Below are 25,854 nucleotides of genomic sequence, written 5' to 3'. Positions count from 1 at the left end.
TTTCTTAATGGGGAGAAAATCCAAAAATCTAAGATGCCAAAAGGCATGGGAGTCTTTGTGCAGAACACCTTAAAGGTTAATCTGCAGGTTGAGTTGGTGATGAAGAAGGCAAATACAACGTTAGCATTCATTTCAAGAGGTCTAGAAGAACAGGAATGTGATGCTGAGGCTTTGTGAGGCCTGACCTTGAGTATTGTGAACAGTTTTGGGTTCCTCACCTAAGAAAAGTTGTGCAGGCATTGGAGAGGGTTCAGAGGAGATTCACAAGGATAATTCCAAAAATGAAAGCGTTATCATACAAGGAGCGTTAGATAGCTCTGGGTCTGTACTCACTATATGTTCTTGATTGGACACGGCATCAAAGGTTACAGGGAGAAGGAAGGAGAATGGGACTGAGGAGGGGAAAATGATCAGCCATGATTGAATGGCGGAGCAGACTTGATGGACTAAATGGCCTAATTCTGTTCCTATGTCTTATGGAAAGTTTCCTTAATCAGTATGTAGAAGTCCGAACGATACTGGATCTGCTATTAGGGAATGAGAGAGGGCAGGTGACAGAAATTTGTGTGGGGTACAGTTTTGAAATTTTGGAAGTACAGAATAAAAGGTAAAGATAATGTGTGAGGAACCTTGTTTTTCCAAGAAATACTGAGACCCTGATTAAGAGAAAAAAAGGTGCTTATGGTTTAAGAGATAAATCAGGAGGGTTGAAAGAAAGCATGAAGTTGCTCAAGCAGACAAGATGAAGGGGGATCAGAAAGGATTCTAACAGGGCAAGGTATACTCTGGTAGGACCAACCAGGGGAGGTCTTACACAGTGAACAGTAGGGCACTGAGGAGTGTGGTAGAACAAACTTATCTGGGAATACAGGTCCATAATTTGTTGAAAATGGTGTCACAGGGAATTGAGTGCAAGGGATGGGATGTTATGTTGAAGACTTTGGTGAGGCCTAATTTGGAGTATTTTGTGAAGTTCTGGTCACCCACCTACAGGAAAGATGCAAATAAGGTTGAAAGAGTACAGGGAAAATCTACAAGTATGTTGCTGGCTCTGGAAACCTGAATTATAATGAAAGATTGAATAGGATAGGACTTTATTCCTTGGAGTGTAGATGATGAGAGGAGATTTGATAGAGGCATACAAAATTATGAAGGGTATAGATAGGGTAAATGCAAGCAGGCTTTTTCCACTGAGGTCACAGGTTAAAGGTGAAAGGTGAGAAGTTTAAGGGGAACCTTCTCCAGTCATGAGAGTCTGTAATGAGCTGCTAGTGCAAGTGATGAATGCAAGCTCAATGTTAATGTTTAAGATGGAATGGAGGGTGATGATCCCGGTGCAGGTCAATGGGATTAGTCAGTTTAAATGGTTTTGACATTGATTAGATGGGCTGTAGGGCTTGTTTCTGTGCTGTACCTCTCCATGACTCTCCTTCTCAGGGAAGATGTCTCATTGAATATGTATTGTGTCTGCTGTGGAGACCTTCAGATTTCTGGGTGTCACAATCTCCCAGGACCTGAAGTGGACACCCAACGTGGAGACTCTTACCAAAAAGGCTCTGCAGAGGTTGTATTTCCTACGTCAACTCAGGAAGTACAACCTGCCTCAGGAGCTGCTGATTCAATTCTATTCAGGAATAATCCAGTCTGTTCTCTGTTCGTCCATCACTGTCTGGTTTGGATCAGTTACCAAACAAGACAAGAATAGACTCCAAAGAACCGTCAGGGCTGCGGAAAGGATTACTGGTGTGAAGCTGCCCTCGATCCAGGATTTATATGCATCTACAGTCAGGAAGCGAGCAAGCAGTATTATTGTAGACCCCTCACACCCTGGACATCACCTGTTCCAACTCCTTCCTTCTGGTAGACACTTTAGATCACTGTATGCCAGGACAAATAGGTATAAGAACAGTTTCTTTCCGTATGCCATCAGTCTTATGAACACTTGAATTTTAGTTTATTATAAATCGTCCACCTGTACATTCAATGAGGTGGACCTCATTGTATATAGTTTATGATTATTTGCACTATTGTTTTTGTTTGCTTTTAATTCTGTACAGAGAGAGCTCAGGGACACCGGCATCAAATTCCCTGTGTGTGTCCTCATACTTGGCGATAACAAAGTATTCTGATTCTAAGTGAAGCAGTGAGCCCAGATAAATCAGACAGAGCTTACTGCCCACCAGTACAACGGACAAAGTGACTCAGCTTTCCAAGTGGAGATAGGAATGGACCATAAACAGTCACCATATCAGTGGTGTGCACCTCTCTGATCAATGAATCCAATATCCCAATGTACCTTGGGCAGTCACTTCCCTACCAAAAATTACTCAGCTTTCAAAATAATAAAGCAAAAAGGCATGACTTAAAAAATGTATTTAGGTACAATAAGAAACAAGAGATTCTGCAGATGCTAGAAATTCAAAACAACACACTCAAAATGCTGGAAGAACTCAGCAAGTCAGGCAGTAACTATGGAGATAGATAAACAATTAATGTTTTGGGCTGAGACCCTTCCTTTCCAGTCCTGATGAAGGGTCTCAGCCTGAAACGTTAACTGTTTATTCATTTCCACAGATGCTGCCTGACCTGCAGAATTCCTGAGCGTTTTGTGTGTTGCTGTCAGTACTGATTTCAGATCATTGGTATTAGTGTGCTGACGGCTTCTGTAATCAAGCAGAGAGGTTAGCAGCTGGGTGTCAGTCACTGACTCGTGACTGATGATAGGCCAAAGTGTAATTAGCTCGGCATTGTGGAGTACTGTTCTCTGATTAACGATCTGATGGGACAGTATCCATGTTGAGGACCAGATGGGCTCACTGGTGGTGGAGGCTACTTGTGCGAGGGATCCCAGCCACAACTTCGTCCTCGATGCCACACTCATTGCTGCCCCTCAGAATCTTTACATACCCTGGCAGGCAAAATAATGAGACGGGTGAAAATGGACAGAGGATACACAGCCTTACCCTCCCCACAGAACCACAAACACCCCCAGAACAACACACCCAGCTCCGCACACTCCATATCACCCCCACACCCTGTCCCAGGTCACCGCCCATTGTCCCCACCCCGTCCTCTACAATATCACCCTCACACCCTGTCCCAAGTCACCACCTGTCTTCCCCACTGTCCTCTACAATATCACCCCCACGCCCTATCCCACGTCACTACCATCCTCTACAATATCACCCATCGTCCCCACCATCCTCTACAATATCACCCCCAGCAACTCACCATTATCCCCCCAGTCCGTGTTCCAGGAGTTGGCCACCAGCCAGTAGGGCGTCCCGTCCTCCTCACCCCAGCCCAGAATCTTGATGGCGTGACCTCCGATCTCCATCCCAACCTTGTGCTGGTAAACACCTATGCAGAGGACAGTCAGGAGTCAAAGCAGAGGTCGATAGCTTCTGTTTAATCAGGGTGTCAAAGGTTATGAGGAGCAGGCAGGAGAGGGATAATAAATCAGCCACGCTAGGATAGCAGAGTAGACGCGATGGGCTGAATGGTCTGTGTCTGGTCTTATGGAACTAACAGCAGAGCATCTGAACCCACCGGCAGTGGGGGAGGGACTGTCCAGCCCCCAGAGCATTCCTCCCCCAATGCCCTTTTTACTGAGGCAGAGGTGGACTCAGTTGGACAAGGACATAAGATTGGAAAGGCTCAGGAGGTTTTGGGACAAACACTACCAAAGGGACATCTTGTTCAGCATGGACCAAAGGGCCTGGTTCAACGTTATATAATGCTGGGGTGGGACTAAGAGGAAAGTACATTACCCTTGTTCCCCACACCTGTGACGGGGGTTGCAAGGACAGTGTTTCCCCCGATGCTCCCCCACCCTCCTCCTGAATGTATCAGATCGGTACTGCAGGAAGTCTGTGTAGACCAGCAGTGCTCCCTTTGCCCCCAGCCATACTCCACCCCCGGCCAGACACACCAGATCGGTACTGCAAGAAGTCTGTGTAGACCAGCAGTGCTCCCTTTGCCCCCGGCCAGACACACCAGATCGGTACTGCAGGAAGTCTGGATAGACCTGTACTGTTCCCGTTGCCCCCCGGCCAGACATACCAGATCGGTATTGCAGGAAGTCTGTGTAGACCAGCAGTGCTGCCTCCACTGGCCCATTCTTGTAGATCTCCTTCATAATCTCCTCAGCGCTCGAGCTGACACTGTAGGAGTTCATGCCTGCGGGAAGAACCATCACTCACTGTCATCACAAGGAGGGGCACCAACAGTGGGGGTGATAGTGGAGCAGTCATGATGGGAAACTTGGTAGTTGGGTGACAGACAGCAGATTCCGTGGCCATGAGGGCATATTCCTCTGAGGTGCAAAGGGCTTAGCTGCTCAGAAGTGGGAGGGTAAGCAACCAGAGGTCATGGTGACCTAATGACATAGGTAGAAAGGGAGAAGAGGTCTCTGCACAGTGCATACAGGGAGCTAGGAAAAATGCTAAAGAAAAGGACACCGTTCCTCTGCATTGCTCCCAGTACTACGTGCTAGTCAGGGCAAGAACAGGCCCTGAGGTACAGATGAATGAGTCACTCAGGAGGTGGTGCTGAGCAGAGGGTTTTAGATTTCTGCATCATTAGAATTGCTTCTAGGGAAGGTGTGATCTGGGTGACACCTGAACCCGAGGGGGACCAATATCCCCGCGGGCATGTTTGCTGGAGCTGCTGATGAGGGCTTGAACTAATTTGGCAGGGGGAAGGGAACTGGAGTGATAGGTAGTGTGTACTGAGGCTGTGAGAAAAAAGGCAGAGGATAGGGCAAAACTGCTTTGAGTTGCAATGTAACAGAGGGCCAAAATCAAAAAGGGTGATGAATAGAGGTGTTATATTTGAATGCACGCAGGACACAGAACACGGTAGATGATCTTGTACCAGTTAGAGATTGGCAGAAAGAGATCACTGTTGCGAGATTAACATCCAAGAATACACATTGTACCAAAAGGACAGGAAGGTGGACAGAGGGAGTTGGGTGGCCCTATTGGTTAAAGAAAAAAATCGAAATCAAAACTAATATAGCAGGGGTCTGGGAACCAGGATGATAGAGCTGAGGGTGAGCCAGCAAGTTTACAAGGAGATGATGGGTGTAACATGAATGTAAGGATGGACAAACCAATGATTGGGTATAAATGCAGATAGAGCAAAGAATTAAATTGTACCACAGAGGCGAAATTCAAAAGGGTGAATAACGCAGGACTGAAGATGCTGCATTTAAATCTGCGTAGCATTCAGAATAAGGTGAATAAACTTATGGCACCATCACAGATGTTATAATGTAGTGTGCATCAGTGAGTCGTGGCTGAAAGAAAGCCATAGCTGGGAGCTTATTATCAAAGGATAGACTTTGTATCAAAAGGACAGGCAGGAAGGCATCGGCAGTGGTGTGGCTCTGTTGGTAAGAGATGGAATTACATCTTTCGAAAGTGATGACATAAGGTCAGAGAATGTCAAACCTTTGTGTGCGGAGTTAAGAAACTGCCAACTGTGGCTGACAAAGGAAGTTAAGAATTGCATGAAAGCCAAGAAAAAGGCATATAAAGTAGCAAGAGTGAATGGGAAGCTGGATGATTGGGAAGCTTTTAAAATTCTACAAAAAGGTAACTAACAAAAGCTAAAAGGGAAAAGATGAAATACAAGGGCAGACTAACCAATGATATAAAGTAGGATACCAAAATATTTTCAATTATATAAAGAGTGAAAGGTGAGAGTTGATATTGGACCACTGGGAAATTATACAGGTGAGGTAGTAATGGGTGACAAAGAAATGGCAGATGAACTTAATGGATACTTTGCATCAGTTCTCACTGTGGAAGACACTAGCAGTGTGCCAGAGGTCCACGAGTGTCAGGGAGCAGGAGTGAGTGCCATTGCTATTACAAAGGAAAAAGTGCTAGGCAAACTCAAATCTTAAGGTGGATAAGTCACCTGGACCAGATGAACTACATCCCAGAGTCCTGAGAGAGGTTGCTCAAGAGATAACGGATACATTGGTCATTATCTTTCAAGAATCGCTTGATTCTGGCATAGTCCCAGAGCACTGGAAAATTGAAAATGTCACTCCACTCTAAGAAGGGAGGAAAGCAAAAGAGAGGAAATTATAGGCCAGATAGTCTAACCTCAGTGGTTGGGAAAGGGTTGGAATCTATCATTCATGATGTTTCGGGGTACTTGGAGACCAATGGTAAAATAAGTCAAAGACAGCATGGTTTCTGTAAAGGGAAATTATGCCCAACAGATCTGTTAAGAATTCTTAGAGAAATCAACAAACAGGGTGAACAAATGAGAGGCAGTGGATGTCATACATACAAAATGCTGGAGGAACTCAGCAGGCCAAGCAGGATCTATGGAAAAAAGGTATGGTTGACACTTCAGCACGAAACGTCAGCTGTACTTTATCCTCATAGATGCTGTCTGGTCTGCTGAGTTCCTCCAGCATTTTGTGTGTTGCTTGGATTTCCAGCATCTGCAGATTTTCCCTTGCAGTGGGTGTCATTTACTTGGATTTTCAGAAGGCTCTTGATAAGGTGCCACATGAGGCTGCCAAACAATATAAAATCTGATGGTGTTACAGGAAAGATACTGGCATGGATAGCAGAATGGCTGACAGGCAGGAGGCAGTGATTGGAAATAAAAAGGGGACTTTTCTGGTTGTCTGCTGGTAAGTAGTGGTGTTCCTCAGGGGTCAGTATTGGGACCACTACTTTTCACATTATCAGTGATTTAGATAATGGAATTAATGGCTTTGTGGCAAAGTTTGCAGATAAGGAGAAGTGGAGGGGTAGGTAGTGCTGAGGAAGCAATGTGATTGCAGCAGCAGGACTTAAACAAATTGGAAGAATAGGCAAAAAGTGGAATACAGCGTTGGGAAATGTATGATAATGTATTTTGGTAAAAGGAACAATAGTGCAGACTATTTTCTAAATCTGGAGAAGGTTCAAACATCAGAGGTAAAGAGGGATTTGGGAATCCTTGTGCAAGACTCCCAGAAGGTTAATTTACAGATAATGCTGAAGCTTTAGAAGACACCAGTCAGGCCACACAGAGTATTCAACAGTTTTGGGCCCCTTATCTCAGAAAGCATGTGTTGTCATTGGAAAGAGTCCAGAGGAGGTTCATGAGGATTATTCCAGGAATGAAAGGGTTAACATTTAAGGAGGTTCCGGCAGCTTTGGGCTTGTACTCACTGGAATTTAGAAGAAGGGTGCAGGGTGGGGTGGGGAGCAGGTATCTCATTGAAACCAACCGAATGTTGAAAGAACTTGATAGAGTGGACGTGGAGAGGATGTTTCTTATGGTGGGGGTATCCAGAACTAGAGGGCATAGTCTCAAAATAGAGGGGCAACCTTTTAGAACAGAAGGAGGAATTTGTTTAGCCAGACAGTAGTGAATCTGTGGAATGCTCTGCCACAGACTGCGGTGGAGGCCAAGTCCATGGGTATGTTTAAGGTGGAAGTTGATAGTTTTCCGATCAGTCAGGGCATCAAAGGATACGGTGAGAAGGCAGATATATGGGATTGAGTGGGATCTGGGATCAGCCATGGGGAATGGCTGAATGGCCTAATTCTGCTCCTTTGTCTTATGGTCTTGAATCCATAGAAAAAAGTAACATAGGATAGGAAGATGTGGAATTATGGGTAGAGTTAAGAAATTGCAAGGATAAAAAGGACTATTGGGAATATATGCAGGTCTCAGAACAGTAACCAGGATGTGGGCACAGGAGATAGAGAAGGCATGTAAAAAGGGAAATGCTACAATAGTCATGGGGACTTTCAATATGCAGGTAGATTGGGGAAATCAGGTTGGTGCTGGATCTCAGGAGGAAATTGTGGTCTCAACCAGAAGCTGCTCTTAAAAACAAAAATCTCTTAGGCATTCCACAAAGCGAAAGGCAATTTTGGATTAGGTATTGTGTAATGATCTAGATTTGATTAGGGAGCTTAAGGTAAAGGATTCTTTGGGGCCAGTGATCATAATATGATAGAATTCATCCTGCAGATTGAGAGGGAGAAGATAAAGTCAGATGTATCAGTAAGGGAATTAGAGGCGTTTGAATAGCGACCAATCAGAAATTGGTAGTGAGAGAAGGAGTGACTATACTCACTGGAGTTTAGAAGAATGAGGGGGATCACATTGAAACCTATTAAATATTGAAAGGCTATGATAGAGTGGATATGGAGAGGGCGTTTCCTATGGTGGTAGAGTCGAGGACCAGAGGACACAGCCTCAGAAGAAGGATGTCCATTTAGAACAGAGATGAGGATGGTGGAACTGTGGAATTCAGTGCCACAGACAACTATGGAGGTGTGCAGGGCCAGCAACTGTTCACAATATATATTAACGATCTGGAAGAGAAGACCAAGTGTAGTGTATCCAAGTTTGCTGATGATACTAAATTGAGTGGAAAAACAAATTACGCAGAGGATACAGGGAGTCTGCAGGGAGATATAGATAGGTTAAGTAAGTGGGCAAGGGTCTGGCAGATAGAGTACAATGTTGGTAAATGCAAGGTCATCGTCTTTGGAAGGGAAAAATGGAAGATCAGATTATTATTTAAAAGTAAATAATTGCAGTGTGCTGCTGTGCAGAGGGACTTGAGAGTGCTTGTGCATGAATTACAAAAAGTTGGTTTGCAGGTACAGCAGGCTATCAAGAAGGCAAATGGAACGTTGGCCTTCATTTCTATAAGGATTGAAGTTAAGAGCAGGGAGGTTATGCTTCAACCATACAGGGTCACACCTGGAGTACCATGTGCAGTTCTGGTCTCCTTAATTGAGGAAGGATATACTTGAGGAAGCGGGTGCACAGGAGGTGCACTAGGTTGATTCCAGAGATGAGGGGGTTAGACTATGCGGAGAGATTGAGTCGCCTGGGACTGTACTCGCTGGAATTCAGACGAATGAGAGGAGATCTTATAGAAACATACAAATTTATGAAAGGAATAGGTAAGATAGAGGCAGGAAGGTAGTTTCTACTTGTAGGTGAGACTAGAGCTAGGGGACATAGCCTCAAGATTTGGAGAGATGAGGAGAAAATACTTCTCCCAGAGAGTGGTGCATCTGTGGAATTCTCTGCCCAAAAGCTTCCTTAGTAAATATACTTAAGATAAGGTTGGATAGATTTTTGCAAAGTAGGGGAATTAAGGATTATGGGGTAAAGGCAGGTAGGTGAAGGTGATCTTATTGAATGGTGGAGCAGGCTTGATGGGCCAGATGGCCTATTCCAACTCCCATTTCTTGTGTTCCGTTCTTATAGTTAAAGTGGGAGGAGATTGATGGGTTCTTGATTAGCTAGATGTCAAAGGTTACATGGAGAAGGCAAGAACGTGGAGTTGAGAGCCATGATGGAATGGCAGAGCAGACCTAATGGGCTGAATAACCTAATTCTGCTTCTATATCATGGTTGTAAGAGGGTGGCCACTTAGCCCATCAGATGTGTGTGTCACTGAAGTGGAAACGTGTCTGGTCTGCAGCCCTACCCTCTCCCCACACACCTCCCCAGCACTCACCGTAGTGTTTGTCTTGAAAATAGCTGGGGGTGTAGCCGGCCTCACAGTTCTGGGTGCATTGCGGTGTGGGGATCTCCCCTGTACATGGTGGTCGTGACCCATTCACATGGTGCTCACATGGAGGGATTGTGTATGGTCGGCAGCCTGGAAGGGGAGAAAGGGTGACAATATCAACAACGTCTTCACATTTCTGAAGCAGTAAACCCCTCCCACTCCATATACTCTCTCCCTCTTGCTATCACACCCCCACCCAGTAACCAGTTCCTCCTTTATCATCCCTCCACCCCACGTTCCATTCCCTCCCGCACTGACCTGTGTGGGAATTGTAGAGCCCCCCAGTCACCAGTCCCTTCTGTGTCCAGTATTTCCAGGCTTCTGATGGGTAGCCCCCATTACATCTGCAGTTGGGGACAGGGGGAGATAACATTAAAGGCACCATGAGACAAAGGAGCAGAAATAGGCCATTCAGCCCATCAAGTCTATGTCATTCCTTCATGGCTGATTTATTGTCCCTCTCACTCCCACTCTCTCTCAATGCCTTCTCCCATAACTGTATTGATGAGCAGAGGAATCTTGGAATTCAAATTCATGGCTCCCTAAAAGTAACTACACAAGTTGATGGGGTGGTTAAGATGACATCTGGTATTCTTGTTTTTAATCAGTCGAGGCACAGAGTTCAGAAGTCAGGAAGTTATGTTGGAGCTTTATGCAATACTCCAGATGCAGCTGAACTTGAGTTTTATCCAGTTCTGCCTCAATGACCATCACCCAATAGCACTCACATCTACTGTGATGAAATGCCTTGAGAGGTTGGTCATGGGTAGAATCAACTCCTGGACCACTGGAATTTGTTGATTGCAACAAACAGTCAATCTCACCAGCTCTCCACTTGGCCTTGGATCAACAGGATTATAGTAATACCCATGTCAGGTGTCTATTCACTATAACTCACTACTCACATTCTTCTCCAAAGTTCAAATCAACAAGCTCCAAAACCTGGGCCTCTGCAATTGAATCCTCGACTTCCTCACTGGGAGACCACAATTCAATGCAAATGGAAACAACATCTCCTCGTAGACAATCAACACTGCAGAACCTCAAGGATCCGTGCTTAGTTTACTGCTCTCTAACTCCACGACTGTTCAGCTGGGCTCAGCTTGCTGACACCACCACCATTGTTGGAAGAAATACAAATGGTGATGAGGCGGCATACGAGTCAGATAGATCAGCTGGGTAAATGGTCTCACAATAACAATCTTACACTCAATGTTAGTAAGTCCAAGAAATTGATAGTGGACTTCAGGAAGGGAGAGTTGAGGAAACACACACCAATCCTCATCGAGGGATCAATAGTGGAAAGGCTGAGTAGTTTGAAGTCCCTTGGTGTCAAAATCTCTGAAGATCTATCTTGGGCCCAACATATTGATGCAGTTACAAAGGCAGTGGCTGTATTTCATTACGAGTTTGAGGGCACTTGGTATATCACCAAAGACAGTCTCAAATTTCACCAAATGTACTGTGGAGAGCATCCCACCTGGGTGCATCACTGTCTAGTACTGGGGGAGGCAGGAGGCACAGAAAAAGCTGCAGAAAGTTGATCAGCCATAGAACATAGAAATTTACTGCACGTTTCAGTCCACAATGTTGTGCTAACCATGTAACCTACTCTAGGAAATACCCAGAATTTCCCTAGCACATAGCCCTCTTTTTCTAAGCTCCGTGTACCTATCGAAGAGGCTCTGAAAAGACCCTATTGTATCCATTTCCACGCACCCACCACTCAGTGGCCAGCTCCATTATGGGCACTAGCCTCCCCAGCATCCAGGACATCTTCAGAAGGTGATGTCTCAAAAAGGCAGCATCAATTATTAAGGACCCCCATCACTCAAGTTATGCTCTCTTCCAATTACTATCATCAAGGAGGTGCAGAAGCCAGAAGGCACACACACTCAATGATTCAAGAACACTTCTTTTCCTCTGCCATCACATTTCTGAGTAGACAATGAACTCATGAACACTACCTCACTACTTGTTTTTCTTTTTTCCCTGTTTTTGCACTACTTAATTCAAATTTTAAAAAATATTTCTTTTGGTAAAACAAATTTCACAACATAAGCCAGTGATAATAAACCTGACTCAGATTAACATTACAAGAGGCATAGATGGAAAGTATCTTTTCCCAGGGTTGAAATGTCTAACACCAGAGGGTGTTTAAGGTGAAAGGAATGAATTTCAAGAGAGATGTTTAATTTCAGAAGAGGGGTTTAATTGTTTTTTTTATTATTACACAGAGTGGTGCGTGCCTGGATGGTGGTAGAGGTAGGTACAGGAGGGATTTTTAAGAGATGTTTAGATCAGCACGTGAATATGAGGGAAATGGAAAGATATAGACATTGTTAGGGAGAGAGAATTAGTCTAGTTGTCCACTTGATGACTTATTTAATTGGTTTGGCACAACACTGTTCCTGGGCTGTACTCTTCTATAAACTTTGAGCAAATCACCACAGGGTTAATAAGATCACACTGCTAAATACGAGGGTTAGAGATTGGTGTTGGAGAAGTAGGTTTGAATTTGTAGGGCACTGACGATAGTGTTGACGAAGGAGGGAGATGTTCCAATAGAACTTCACTGGGACAAGCGTGCTGATGAATCACATAACCAGGGCTGTGGAAAGTCAATAGTAGGGGGTGGGTTTAATTGTTTGGAATTGTACAGTCAACGTACAAGATGAAGATTAGCTTTATTTGTCATTTACATTGAAACCTGCACTGAAACATACATCCACATCAAATCAAATCAGCGAGGACTGAGCTCAGAAGGTACAGGATCCTGAAGGCACACGCTTAATGATCCAGGAACAGCTTTCATCTCCTCTGCCCTCCAATTTCTGAATGGACATTGAACCTACGAACACTGCTTCACTACTTTATATTTTTGCACTATATATTTAATTTAGTATCTGAGTCATAGAGAGGTACAGCACAGAAACAGGCCCTTTGGCCCTTCTAGTCCATACTGAACCATTTAAATTGCCTACTCCTATCGACCTGCACTGAGACCAAAGCCCTCCATATCCCTACCATCCAAATCTCGCATAATCAAGCTCACATGCACCACTTGCACTTCCCGACCACGACAAGGTACCAGCTGTCCCAGACACCCTCACACCTCCCCAGCAGGGTTTGCTGCAGAGTTGGTCACGTTTGCCCCCTCTTTCCCAATGATCACATCACCTCCAGGTGAACACCTTGGCTTTCTCCCCAACCTCAGCTGCCGACAATTTTTCATTACCCTCTGCCCTCCTGTTCATCGCCAACTTTCATAATCCACAAGTCACGTGGGTCAGATGCTGTATCCTACATCTTCCTCCCATCACTTGGTTTGTAACAGCCTCCCTCGCCTGTCATCACACAAAGAGCACTCACCCATCTCCGCACTCCTGGCTACAGCAGGTTAGCAGATCTTCAGCAGAGAGCTCCGCATTAACCTGACCCATGGAGTGGATACAAATCCTATCTGACATGGCCTCCACGGCGCCAAAGGCCTGGGGAAGAACAAACATCTCATCAACAGCCAGCCTCCACCTCCCTTTGTCCCAATTTCTCCTTCCCCACAGTCCGTCCCAATTCACCGCCCCATCCCTGGTGCTGTGGTCTGATCCTCCTCTTTGACCAAGATATCTTCCAACTCAGATTTAGTTAACTGAAATCTTCTCTCATGCTCCTTTTATTCTTGGTTCCTTATGCAACGTGGTTTCTGAAGGTCTACCTGTGATTACTAGGGTGACAGTCCTAGTCCAGGATCCCACCCGGAAGCTATGTGATTGACATTCTGCTGGAAGTCTTTAGGTGACCAGGCCTTGGCTTCCTGAGGTCACGGACCCAAAAACAAAACCAGAAAATGTTCAGCAAGACAGGAAACAGTTGTAGGTCCGAGGCACTGTGTAACCAAGGGAGGTTCACTCCACGCATACTGCCCGGGCTGCTGAGTTTTTCCAAAGTGGAGGTTTTACTGTGGTCAAATCAGGCCTTTGGCTCCATCATACGTTTCCCCCAGTGGATTTTCAGGATAAGACTGTCGCCCAGGTTTGGGATATCTTATCCGACCTGCAGAGGAATTTGCTATGGGATGGGAAAGATCTGGTTGTCATGGTCCATGTGGGTACTAATGACATAGGTAGAACAAGGAAAGAGTTCTGCTGAGCGAATTTGAGGGACTAAATTAAAAAGCAGAGCCATAAAGGTAGTAACCTCTGGGTTACTACCCAAGCCATGAGCAAATTTGCATAGAGTCAAGAAGATTAGAGAGTTAAATACGTGGCTCAAGGATTGGTGTGGGAGAAGTGGGTTTGAATGGGACGGGCTCCACCTGAACCGTGATGGGACTTGGATCCTAGCGAATCGTATTACTAGGGCTGTGGATAAACTAAATAGTGGGGTGGGGGGGGTGGGTTCAACAGATTGGGGAAGAATGGAGAAAGTACAAAGAAAACTGGATAAAGATGAAAAAATCAAAAGATCAAAAAGAGAAAAGTAAGAGTAGAGTGAAGAAGAGTAAAAAATTACAAGATTTTAAAAAGCACAATGAGTGTAAGGGCACTTTATCTGAATGCCCGTAATATCTGAAATAAGGTCAGTGAACTTGAGGCACAAATCAGTACAAAGGGGTAGGAGGGCCGAGATGGCCTGTTTCCGTGCTGTGATTGTTATATGATTATATGATTTAGTGGCCATTACAGAGACATGGTTGTGGGGTGGAGTGGATCAGGAATTAAATATCCAAAGATATCAGGTAATATGGAAGGACATGCAGGAAGGTAAGGGAGGTGGGGTAGCACTCTTAAAGATGAGGTCAGAGCGATAGTGAAAGACGATACAAGATCTAAAGTTCTGAATGTTGAATCCATCTGGGTAGAGATTAGGAATAGTAAAGGGATTTTTTTTTTTCTTTTTTTAAATCCACTGGTAGTTGTCTATTGGCCACCGAATAATAACATTACAGTGGCAGAGGAAATAAACAGAAATATCTGAGGCATGTAAGAATGGAACAGCAGTTGTCATGGGGGATTTAACTTGCACATAGACTGGCTGAATCATTTGGTCGAGGCAGTCTTGAGGAGGACTTCATAGAATGCATCCGTGATGGTTTTCTTGAACAGTATGTTACAAACCTACAAGGGAACGTGTCATCTTAGATTTGATCCTGTGCAACGAGACAGGTAAAATCTTGTAGTTAGGGATCCTCTTGGAAAGAGTGATCACAGTATGATCGAGTTTCTCATACAAATAGAGGGTGCAATAGTTTGATTGAAAACCAGTGTATTATGTCTAAACAAGGATGGACGCAGGATTTGGCTGGTGCATGCTGGGAACACCAGCTATATAGTGAGACGGTTGAGGAACAGTGGAAGACTTTCAAAGAGATTTTTCACAGTGCTCAAAAATATATTTCAGTTAGAAGCAAGAACAGCAAGGGTTGGGAGAGCCAGCCTTGGCTATCTGAGGAAATAAAAGAAAGCTGATGAGTACAAAGTCACCAAGAGTAGTGGGAAACTGGAAGACTGGGAAAATTTTAAAAAGCAGAGTACCACTAAATGAGCAATAAAGAGAGGGAAGCTAGATTATGAAAGTAAACTAGCACAAAATATAAAAATGGACAGTAAAAGATTTTATAATTATATAAAGTAGAAAAGGGTGGCTGAAGTGAATGTAGGCCCCTTGTTGGATGAGAAGAAATTTGGGTAATGAGGAAATGGACGAGGCTTTGAATGACTATTTTGTGTCAGTGTTCATAGTGGAGGACACATCTAACATGCTGAAGAAAGGTACAATGGATGTGATAGGAGGTGAGGACCTCAAAACAAGAGCTATCACTAAAGAAATGGTGCTGAGCAAACTTGTGGGCCTGAAGATAGATAAGCCTCCTGGTCCTGATGGAATGCATCCCAGGGTACTGAAAGAAATGGCTGAAGCTATAGTAGAGGCTTTGGTGATAATTTACCAAAATTCTCTAGACAGGTCCCGGTGGATTGGAAGAGGGTGAATGTCATGCCACTGTTCAAATAAAAAATGTAGGCAAAAGGCAGGTAACAATAGGTCAGTTAGTTTAACATCTGTAGTTGGGAAAATGCTTGAAGTTATCATTAAAGAAGAAATAGAGGCATCTGGAAAGAAATGGATCCATCAGGCAGATGTAGCTTGGATTCACAAAGGCAGGTCCTGTTTGACAAACTTACTGGAGTTCTTTGAGGATATAATGAGCACAGGGGTTGGGGGGGGAACAGATGGACGTTATTTACTTGGATTTCCAGAAGGTGTTTGATAAGGTGCTGCATTAAAGACTTATCCACAAGGATGCATAGAGTTAGGAGTGGTGTATTAGCATGGATAGAGGATTGGTTAACTAATCAAAAGTAGACAGTTGGGATACATGGTTGTCAATCAGTGGTGAGCGGTGTGCCACAGGGGTCAGTGCTGGGTCCACAACTGTTCACAATATATATTAATGACTGGAAGAGGAGACCAAGTGTAGTGTATCTAAGTTTGCTGATGACACCAAATTGAGTGGAAAAGCAAATTGTGAAGATACGGAGAGTCTGCAGAGATATAGATAGGTTAAGAGAGTGGGCAAGGGTCTGGCAGATGGAGTACAATGTTGGTAAATGCAAGGTCATCCACTTTGGAAGGAAAAATGGAAGATCAGTTTATTATTTAAATGGTGAAAGATTGTAGCCTGCTGTTGTGCAGAGGGATTTGGGAGTGCACGTGCATGAATTGCAAAAGGTTGGTTTGCAGGTGCAGCAGGCTATCAAGAAGGCAAATGGAATGTTGGCCTTCATTATTAGAGGGATTGAATTTAAGAGCAGGAAGGTTATGCTGCAACTGCATTGGGTACTGGTGAGGCCGCACCTGGAGCACTGCGTGCGGTTCTGGTCTCCTTACTTGAGGAAGGATATACTGGCTTTGAAGGCGGTGCAGAGGAAGTTCACCAGGTTGATCCCAGGGATGAAGGGGTTAATCTACGAGGAGAGATTGAGTCGTTTGGGACTGTAATTGCTGGAATTCAGAAGGAGGAGGAGATCTATTATGAAAGGGATAGGTAAGATAGAGGCAGGAAAGTTGTTTCCACTGATTGGCGAGTCTAGAACTAGGGGTCATAGCTTCAAGATTCAGGGGAATAGATTTAGGACAGAGATGAGGAGGAACTGCTATTCCCAGAGAGCGGTGAATCTGTGGAATTCTCTGCTCAATGAAGCAGTGGAGGCTGCTTCAGCAAATATATTTAAGACAAGGTTGGATAGATTTTTGCAGAATAGGGGAATTAATGGTTATGGGGAAAAAGGGAGGTAGGTGGAGATGAGTCCATGCCAGATCAGCCATGGCGGAGCAGGCTTGATGGGCCAGATGGCCTACTCCTAATCCTATTTGTTATGTTGCTTTTGTTTGAGACATCAGGCCAAGTACTCAAAGGGGCAGGGCAGAGAGGGGTTGGTAAAGGATCGGAAAGAGCTGAAAAAAATTGTAAACTCAGTCAGCTCCATATGGGCACCACCAACCTCGCCAACATCAAGGACATCTTCAAAAGGTGATGCCTCAGGACATGCCCTTCTCTTTGCTAACATTCAGGAGGAGATACAGGAACTTGAAGACACACTCTCAACATTTCAGGAACAGTACAAGCAGATTTCCAAATGGACAATAATGAACATGAACACCATCTCTTTTTTGCACTACTCAATTTCTTACTTATATTTCTTAATCGTAATTTAAAATTATTATATATTATATTGCAATGCTGCACACCACAACAAATTTCACGACATATGCCAGTGTATTCAACCAGATTGAGATCCGCTCCACCCAATGGTCCTCACCCAACATGATCCACAGGAACCCTGGTCCCGAATCTCCTTAATTGTTGGGCAGTCTGGCCACTGTTCTCGGGAATCGAAGTTCCTTGGGAGTTTTGTAACGGCGATGTTCTCAGACCTGATGAGTGGGAAAGGACTGATGAGGGTCTAATCTCCTGCACCCACCTCCCCCTCAACCCATCACCCCAAATCTTCAACAAGCACCCCACACAACCAGATCGAGTCTATAGACTTCCAGCATCAAAACCTCTTACCCAGTTTAATTCTAAAGCCTCCCCACCCCACCCTCATGTCTCGCCAACATTTTGTCCCCACCCCCAACATCTAATCTCCCCTACCCATATCCCAAACCTGCCCCTGCCATCCCACACCATCTGTCGTCCCTCAAACCAGCCCCAGCCATTCCCCAAACCTTCCTCAACTCCCAAACAAGCCCCCAGCCCCACCATCCCTCATTCCCCAAAACAGCACCCACCCACGCCATCCCCCAAACCCTCCTTATTCCCTAAACCAGCCCCCTCCTCACTTCATCCCCTGCACTGGCCTCTGCTGTTCCCCAAAACCTTCCTCATGCCCCAAATTGGCCCTGGCCTCACTTCATTGTCCCCCAAACCAGCCCCCCCCCCCCACTGATCCTCAAACTAGTCCTGTCATCCCCAAACCCTTCCTCATTCCCCAAACCGGCCCTGGCTCCCCCCACATCATCCCCCCCCTCACACCATTCCCCAGTCTGCTACATATCCCCCTCCCTCCTTTACCTCAGGGGCAGTCGAGGTCCATTTAGGAAGGTCCCACACAATCGCTTCACCAGGCTGAACGGAACGTTCTGGAAGTTCTGACCAGCCTGGATACAAGAACAAGCAGTTACCCCCAGCCCATATCCAACATTTCTCCCCACCCCCAATCTAACATCTCCACTTCCCTCCCTCTCCCCACCTACATGTCAATATCCTCTCCTCCACAGGGACTCACCTTCAGCAACCCACACCTCAGACCCCCATCTGCACAGTGACCCCCTTCCCTCGTCATTTCCAGCTTACAAATCATTCTTACTCCAGATCCAAAACAGCACAAAAACAACAATAACAAACACATCAGATAGCTTATATGCATAGATTAATTATATGTCCATTAAGTGACACTAGGCACAGGAACGTTTGCACGCAAGATGACTGACAGAAAGTAATGAATTGATTTTATTTCTTACATCCTTCACATGGAGTAAAAATTTTTTTAACACTTAAAAATCATCTGTTATTACTCATTTGTAATAAATAGCATGCAGAACAGGACAGTCAATATAGCAGAACAACACAATTGTATCAGCATGAATTCATCAGTCTGATGGCCTGGTGAAAGAAGTGTTCGGGAGCCTGTTGGTCCTGACTTTTATGCTGCAGTATCGTTTCCCGGATGGTAGCAGTTGGAACAGTTTGTATTTGGGGTGACTCGGGTCTCCAATGATCCTACTGGCCCTTTTTACACACCTGCCACTGTAAATGTCCTGAATCATGGGAAGTTCACATCTACTGATGCGCTTTACTGTCCACACCACTCTCCGCAGAGTCCTGCGATTGAGGGACGTACAGTTCCCATGCCAGGCAGTGATGCAGCCAATCAGGATGCTCTCAATTGTGAACCTGTAGAAAGTCCTTCAGATTTGGGGACTCATGCCGAACTTCTTCAACTGTATGAGGTGAGACAGACGCTGTTGTGCCTTTTTCATCACACAGCTGGTGTGTACAGACCACGTGAGATCCTCGGTGATGTAGCTGTTTACTCTCTCAACCACAGATCCATTGATGTCAATAGGTGTTAGCCTGTCTCCATTCCTCCTGTAATCCACAACCAGCTCCTTTGTTTTTGTGACATTGAGGGAGAGGTTGTTTTCTTGACACCTCTGTGTCAGGGTGATGACTTCTTCTCTGTAGGCCACCTCATTATTATTTGAGATAAGGCCAATCACTGTAGTGTTGTCAGCAAATTTAATTAGCAAATTGGAGCTGTGGGTGGCAACGCAGTCATGGGTATACAGAGAGTAAAGGAGGGGGCTTAGGACAGAGCTCTGAAGGGCACCCGTGTTGAGGATCAGAGGGACAGAGGTGAGGGAGCCCACTCTTGCCACCCGCCAGTGATCTGACAGCAAGTCCAGGATCCAGCTACACAAGGCAGGATGAAAGCCGAGGTCTCTGAGCTTCCTGTCGAGCCTGGCAGGAATTATGGTGTTGAATGTGAACTGTGGTGCAAGGGCAGCATTCTCACATAAGCGGGGGGGTCAGTCTTGCTGCTTGGGGAAAGCAACCGTTTTTAAGTCCGGTGGTCCTGGTGTGACTATTACGCAGCTTGCCCCGTTAGGAGTGGGTCAAACAGTCTGAGCAGGGCCAGAGAGATCCTTCATGATGTTTCTGGCCATGTTGCGGCACCTTCCTGTATATATGTCCTTGAACTGGTGCTGGTGTTGTGTTGGGCAGTTTTGTCTGCCTTCTGATCCACTGCAAAACGGTCTCTGTACCATGCAGTGATGCAGCTTCCTCCCTGGCCCCTTCACTCCTCCAAGACCCAGCCAAAGGAAAAGCTGAGAACTTTACAAAGCTGGGCAATGGCTGGGACTGGACACAACTGTACAAACTGGTTGAGAGCTTGTTAATGAAATGAGCACCAATTCTGTGAACTTTACTGGGTTTTCAGCACAGCATTCGAGGCCTCCTCCCCCACAGCCATCAGAGACTTAGAGAAGGTTCTGTTCCAGAGGAAACAGTACCGGAACGGTTTCCTGCAAAACCCAGGAAACCACCGCTTGGTTACATCAACCGTCAACGGGAGAAAGCAACCATTAACAAAATTGGAAAAATTCAAGTTGGAATGGTGAAATGCTTGATCAATTACAAGTGTATGATCAATTATTGGAGTTCAGTGAAACAACAAAATACACTATATTCTTTCACTGTGATGAAAGGAGGGATCCTGATTAGCTGGGTTCTGGTCTGAGGAGTAGCAAATGAAGTTTAATTTGCACAGGTGTGAGATGATGCATTAAAAATAAATCAGTGTTAGATTTTCACAGTGAACGGTAGAGCCCTGACAGGTGTAGAACTGAGACCAAGGAGTATCACAAACACAAGAAAATCTGCAGATGCACAAAATCCAAAGCAATACACACAAAATCCTGGAGGAACTCAACAGGCCAGGCAGCATCTATTGAAAAAGAGTTAACAGTCAAAGTTTCGGGCTGAGACCCTTCATCAAGGCCATGAAGGTTAGGCACATATGGTTCCTTGGAAGTGACTTTCAGACATGGTGGTGAAGCCAGTATTCCGCCAATTAGTCAGGGCCGGTCGGAGTACAGGGAGACAGGGAGCTCGGAGGCGGGGAGACGGGGACAGGGTGGGGCACAGTACACATTCTCCTGTGTAAATCAACAGCATTGAGGTTGAGGGGGTTCAGAGATCCACATTCCTTGGTGTGAACCTCAGAGCCTGTTCTGGTTCAATCATGTTGATGTCACAGCCACCCATACCTCTACTTCCTCAGGAGGCCAAAGAAGTTCAGCATGTCTCCGTCATCCCTTACCAATTTCTATCGATGACCCATAGAAAGCCTCCTATCTGGATACGGAACCACTCCGTCCTTCACGAGAAACTGCAGAGAGTTGTGGACGCAGCTCAGCGCATCAGGGAAACCAGTCTCCCCTCCACGAACTCATCTACACTTCTCACAGCCAGCATCGAAATCCCCACTCACCCTGCACATTCTCCCCTACCAGCAGGCAGAAAGTACCAAATCTGGAAACCAATTTACCATTCAATGGACTCGAGCTCACAATCTGAATTGTTTTGCAATTGTCACATATATGATTAAGAGATGGTCTTGCAAACTGTTCATACAAATCAGATCAGAGGGAAAAGAATCAGAGAATGCAGAATAAAGTGTAGGCAATAAGGAGCAAGGCCATAATCATAAGACAGAGGCTTTTGGTTGCTTGTTGTTGCTCTTTTGGGCAATTTTGATCAGGCAGGCTTGCAGACAAATCTAATGCTGAATCATTCATTAACTAGAAGAATGAGCGGCCAATTTGGATAGATTTGGAATTGGTAGCTGTGAAACAGTTTTATTTAACAACCTTGTTATTGGCAGCTGCTCTACCTATACAATTAGCTAAAGTTGCTAATTTAAATTTATACCCTGTGATTAAGTATTCTTTACAAATTTGGCTCCAGTTCCATAACTTTTTTAATCTATTTAAACTTTGTAGTTTAATTTATTGAAACTATTTTTAAGCCTTCTTTGAGTATTCCAATATTCTTATTTTGGAAAAATAAAGGTATTAATTTTTTTTGGATCTATATAAAGATAGACTGATGTCTTTTGAACAATTAGTTGATAAATACTCTTTCATATTCACACTTCTTACAATACCTTCAAGTTAGACATTTCTTACAAAAATATTTAAGTAATTTTCCTTGAAGTTGGTTAACTCTTCCTCGATTTGTGCTAGCCATTCATTGATTCAATTTAAAATTGTACATCGTTATTATTTGATGGAGAGATTGTCTAAAATCTTTCCTAATGTTGATAGTTATTGTGATAGATGTAAAACTGAGACAGCTACACTGACACACATTTTGGTCTTGTTCCATATTGGAAAAGTTTTGGAAGTCAGTTTTCTCTACAATCTCTAAAGCACTTAAAATTAATTTACAACCTAACAAATTAACTGTGCTTTTTGGAATAATACCTCAAAATATTTGTGATATTTCTTTGTCTGACCGACATGTCATTGCGTTTGTTACATTGATAGCTAGGAGGGCCATTTTGTTGAAGTGGAAGGATAAGTCGGCTCCCACTGTCACAATGGTTCTCTCAAGTGTTGTTATGTCTTAGTTTGGAGAAAATTAGAATTCGAACCTATGTTTGATTTTGAGAAAAGATGGGGTTCATTTGCTCATTACTACCATTTGAGTTAATTGATAGATTTCCTCCACGATCTAATTGTAAATTTTGGTATTTCTTTTGCTGGCGGTTTAATGTTTATCTTTTTGTATGACGCATGGCTTCGGGGTTGAACACCTATGATTTTTTCCCCCCCTCACTTTTTTCTTGCTTTAGTAGGTTTTTTTTTCTTTTCTTTTTTTTGTGTCACCGTATTTTTCAATCCTAATATTGTTTTCTTTCTCTTTTGAGACATTGTGTTACTTACTTTGATGTATTCTTGTATTTTGGATAATAATAATAAAAAGATTTGAAAAGAAAAGATTTAACTAGAACTGAGCTGAGTATGCCTGGACTCTTTCGATTTTGTGTTTCATCTTCTGTGTCTTTCACTCGCTTGCACATTGTTTTGCTTTGCACGTGGAGAGTCTGATGCTTTTCTTTGAACTGGTTCCATTGTTTTCTCTGTCTATGGGAAGACAAACCCCAGTTGTACACTGCATACACACTTTGGTAATATATGTACTTTGAACTTTAGGAACAGTTAGGACATTTGGCTCAATAACGAGGTAGATTAAGAGTCCATTTTACCTTAGGAGGGAACTGTTCAATGGGAGACTGGTTTCAGTGGGGGTTAAAGCGCCCACTCTCAATCCTTTGCCTCCCATGGTCACACCCCCCCTCCCACCCAGAGACCACACCGAGCGAGGGGGAAGGGGATACTCACCTGCCAGGTGGTGTTGAGCTTATTGATGAGAGTGACAAAGTCTGGCGAGAGGGGATCAGGATTCAGCGAGGGTCTGGCCATCACCATGGCAACGCAAAGCAACAGCAGCTGGAACAGCATCCTGAGGGTGGGAAAACAGCTGTCAGGAAGGGCATCTGCCTACCACTCCTAACCACACCCTCCGCCCACTGGCGTCATCCCCGTCTGCCACTCCACATTTCCTGAAGGACATCCCCACCCTCCATTTCCATCCCCCTCTCACTACCCCAGAGGGTCACGCCCCAGCCTGCACCCCACACTTCCCAGAGAGGGTCACCCCCACCAATGAGGGGCAGAGAGGGTCCATTTATCCCCACACTCCACAACACACCCCTCCTCCCTTACCCCCACTAAACCCTGGCTAGACCACATGAACCCCAACACCACCCACAATACCTCAACAGACCCCAACCCTCCCCACACCCCCACATACTTCCTTACCCCTACTGACCCAACCATAGACCATCAGACACAGGAGCAGTAATAGGCCATTCTTCCCATCAAGATTACTCCATCAAGTCTGATTTCATTCCCACTCAAACACATTCTTGTCTTCTCCCCATAACCATTGAAGCCCCAACTGGTTGAGAACCCATCAACATCCACTTGAAATATTCCCAGTGATCCAGCCCACACAGTTGTCAGTGGCAACAAATTCCACAGATTTACAAGCCTCTGGCTAAAAGAAATTCCTCCTAATCCGTTCCAAATGAACATCCCTCTGTTCTGAGGTTGTGCCCTCTGGTCTTAGATTAGAAGAAACATCTTCATATCCACTCTATCTGGGTCCATCAGTATTTAATAAGTTCCAATCAGATCCCCCTTCATTCTTCTAAACTCCAGCAAGTACAGGCCCAGAGTCATCAAACACTCCTCATGTTAACTCTTTCATTCCTTGAATTATTTTTCTGAACCTCCTCTGCACCCAGCTCATGTCTTCTTAGATAAGACCATCAGACATAGGAGCAGAATTCGGCCATTTGGCCCATCGAGTCTGCTCCACCATTATCATTATGGCTGATCCATTTTCCTCTCAACCCAAATCTCCTGCCTTCTCCCAATATCCCTTCAGGCCTGACCAATCAACAATCTAACAAACACGGCCTTAAATGTACCCAAAGTCTCGGCCCAAACCCCCAAGTCCTTTTCCTTAATTTCAAAGAAAGCTTCAGCATTACACATCTGTCCTCCTCCCCATCCCCACACTCACCTACCCCACCCCTCAATCCTACACCCACCCTCCCCTCCTCCCATAGACAGCCAACACCCCAGCCTTTTTCTCCTCTCCCCTCCGTCCCCAACTCCCTCTCCTCCACTCCCCTCCTCCCTTCTGCTCACTCCCACTCCCTCCCCCCACCCAATCCTCTCCCCTCCGTCCGCCCAACTCCCTCTCCTCCCCTCACTCCCCCTCCCTCCAAACCCCTCCCCTCACTCCTCTCCCCTCATTCACCCATCCCTCTCCCCCTCCCCTCTTCCCCTCCTCTACCCTCATTCCCCCTCCATGCCCCTCTCACTCCACTCCTCCCCTCCCCACTCACTCCACCCATCCCCTCCCATCACTCCACCCTCCCTTCCCCCAACTCCCTCTCCTCCTCTCCCCTCACTCCCCCTCTCTCAACCCCCCTCCTCTCCCCTCCCCAACCCCTCTCCCTCCCCACTCCTCTCCCCAACCCCTCTCCAGCTCTCCCCTCAAACCTCCTCCCTCCCCTCACTCACTGCTACACTCCCTCCCCTCATTCCCTGCCCCTCACTCAACCCCTCTCCCCTCCCTCAATCCCTCCCCCACCCCTCACTCAATCCCCCACTCAACCCCTCACTCCCTGCTCCTCTCCCTCCCAACCCCACCCAACCTCCCTCCCATCACTCAACCCCCACCCCTCACTCCCTGCTCCTCCCTGCCCTCACACAACCACTCTCCCCTCACTCAACCCCCTCCCCACCCCTCCATCCCCTCACTCAACCCCCTCCCCTCACTCCCTACCCCTCTCCCTCCCTCACTCAACCGTCCTCTCCATCCCCTCACACCCTGCTCCTCTCCCCATCCCTCCCCTCACTCAACCCCTCTCCCTCCCCTCAATCAACCCCTCCCCCACCCCTCTCCCCTCAATCAACCCCCTCCCTCCCCTCACTCAACCCCTCTCCTCTCCTCTCCCCTCACAACCCCTCTCCCTCCTGACCCCACCCAACCTCCCTCCCATCACTCAACCCCCTCCCCTCTCCCCTCACTCCTTGCTCCTCTCCCTTCCCTCACAAAACCCCTCTCCCCACCCCTCTGTCCCCTCACTCCCTACTCCCTCAACCCCTCTCCCCTCACTCAAACCCTCTCTCCCCACTCCTCTCTCCCCCCACACCCTGCTCCTCTCCCTCCCCAACTCCCTCCCCTCTCACTACCTCATTCAACCACTCACGCTCATTGTTGCACTCACACCCCATCCTCCATCTCTCAGCCCGTATGCTGTTCCTCTCGCCTCTCTTCTCATTGCAATTCCCTCATCCCATTCTCACCACCAGAGTCCGCCTTGCATGACCCCCTCCACAGTCCTTGTCCTGTCCCTTTTCCCTCTACCTACAACCCTAACCTAACCTCCCCCTCCCTTCATTTCTCTTCTCTCACCTCCGTCTCTCGTCTTTCACCGCCGTCTTTAACCGCCGTCTCTCGCCCGTCTCCGAGATTTAAACACTTCTTCCGGCATGTGTCTGAGTCAGCGGATCACATGATCCAAACTCATGACGGATCATATGATTGGGTCCCGTTTGCTCTTTGTCCTTTAAAGGGCGTTTGC

At 45.8% G+C, this 25,854-nt stretch overlaps 1 protein-coding gene across 1 annotated transcript; it reads right to left on the bottom strand.

The window, feature by feature from the left end:
• Positions 1–2,358: 2,358 nt before the first annotated feature.
• LOC140730182 (cathepsin B-like) lies at positions 2,359–25,831 on the bottom strand. Its single transcript, XM_073050329.1, has 10 exons — positions 25,686–25,831; positions 23,033–23,153; positions 18,135–18,220; positions 17,380–17,494; positions 12,932–13,050; positions 9,818–9,903; positions 9,506–9,649; positions 4,063–4,179; positions 3,232–3,360; positions 2,359–2,908 (listed from the first exon to the last, which is right to left on the bottom strand). The coding sequence occupies exons 2-10, from the start codon at positions 23,150–23,152 to the stop codon at positions 2,814–2,816; spliced, it is 1,011 nt and encodes a 336-aa protein (XP_072906430.1). The 5' UTR covers position 23,153; positions 25,686–25,831; the 3' UTR covers positions 2,359–2,813.
• Positions 25,832–25,854: the final 23 nt, after the last annotated feature.

The sequence above is a fragment of the Hemitrygon akajei genome, chromosome 7 (genome assembly GCF_048418815.1).
Source record: "Hemitrygon akajei chromosome 7, sHemAka1.3, whole genome shotgun sequence".
NCBI classification, from domain to species: domain Eukaryota; kingdom Metazoa; phylum Chordata; class Chondrichthyes; order Myliobatiformes; family Dasyatidae; genus Hemitrygon; species Hemitrygon akajei.
Note: the sequence above shows the minus strand (reverse complement) of the source record. Positions and strands in the feature narration are given on the sequence as shown.

Excerpts from the sequence above, each read along its gene's own strand:
- LOC140730182 (XM_073050329.1), bottom strand. The coding sequence starts at position 23,152 with ATGCTGTTCCAGCTGCTGTTGCTTTGCGTTGCCATGGTGATGGCCAGA. Across the intron at positions 9,650-9,817 it reads GCTCTACAATTCCCACACAG|GCTGCCGACCATACACAATC; the intron begins GTCAGTGCGGGA and ends CTCCCCTTCCAG. Across the intron at positions 2,909-3,231 it reads CACGGACTGGGGGGATAATG|GGTATGTAAAGATTCTGAGG; the intron begins GTGAGTTGCTGG and ends TTTGCCTGCCAG.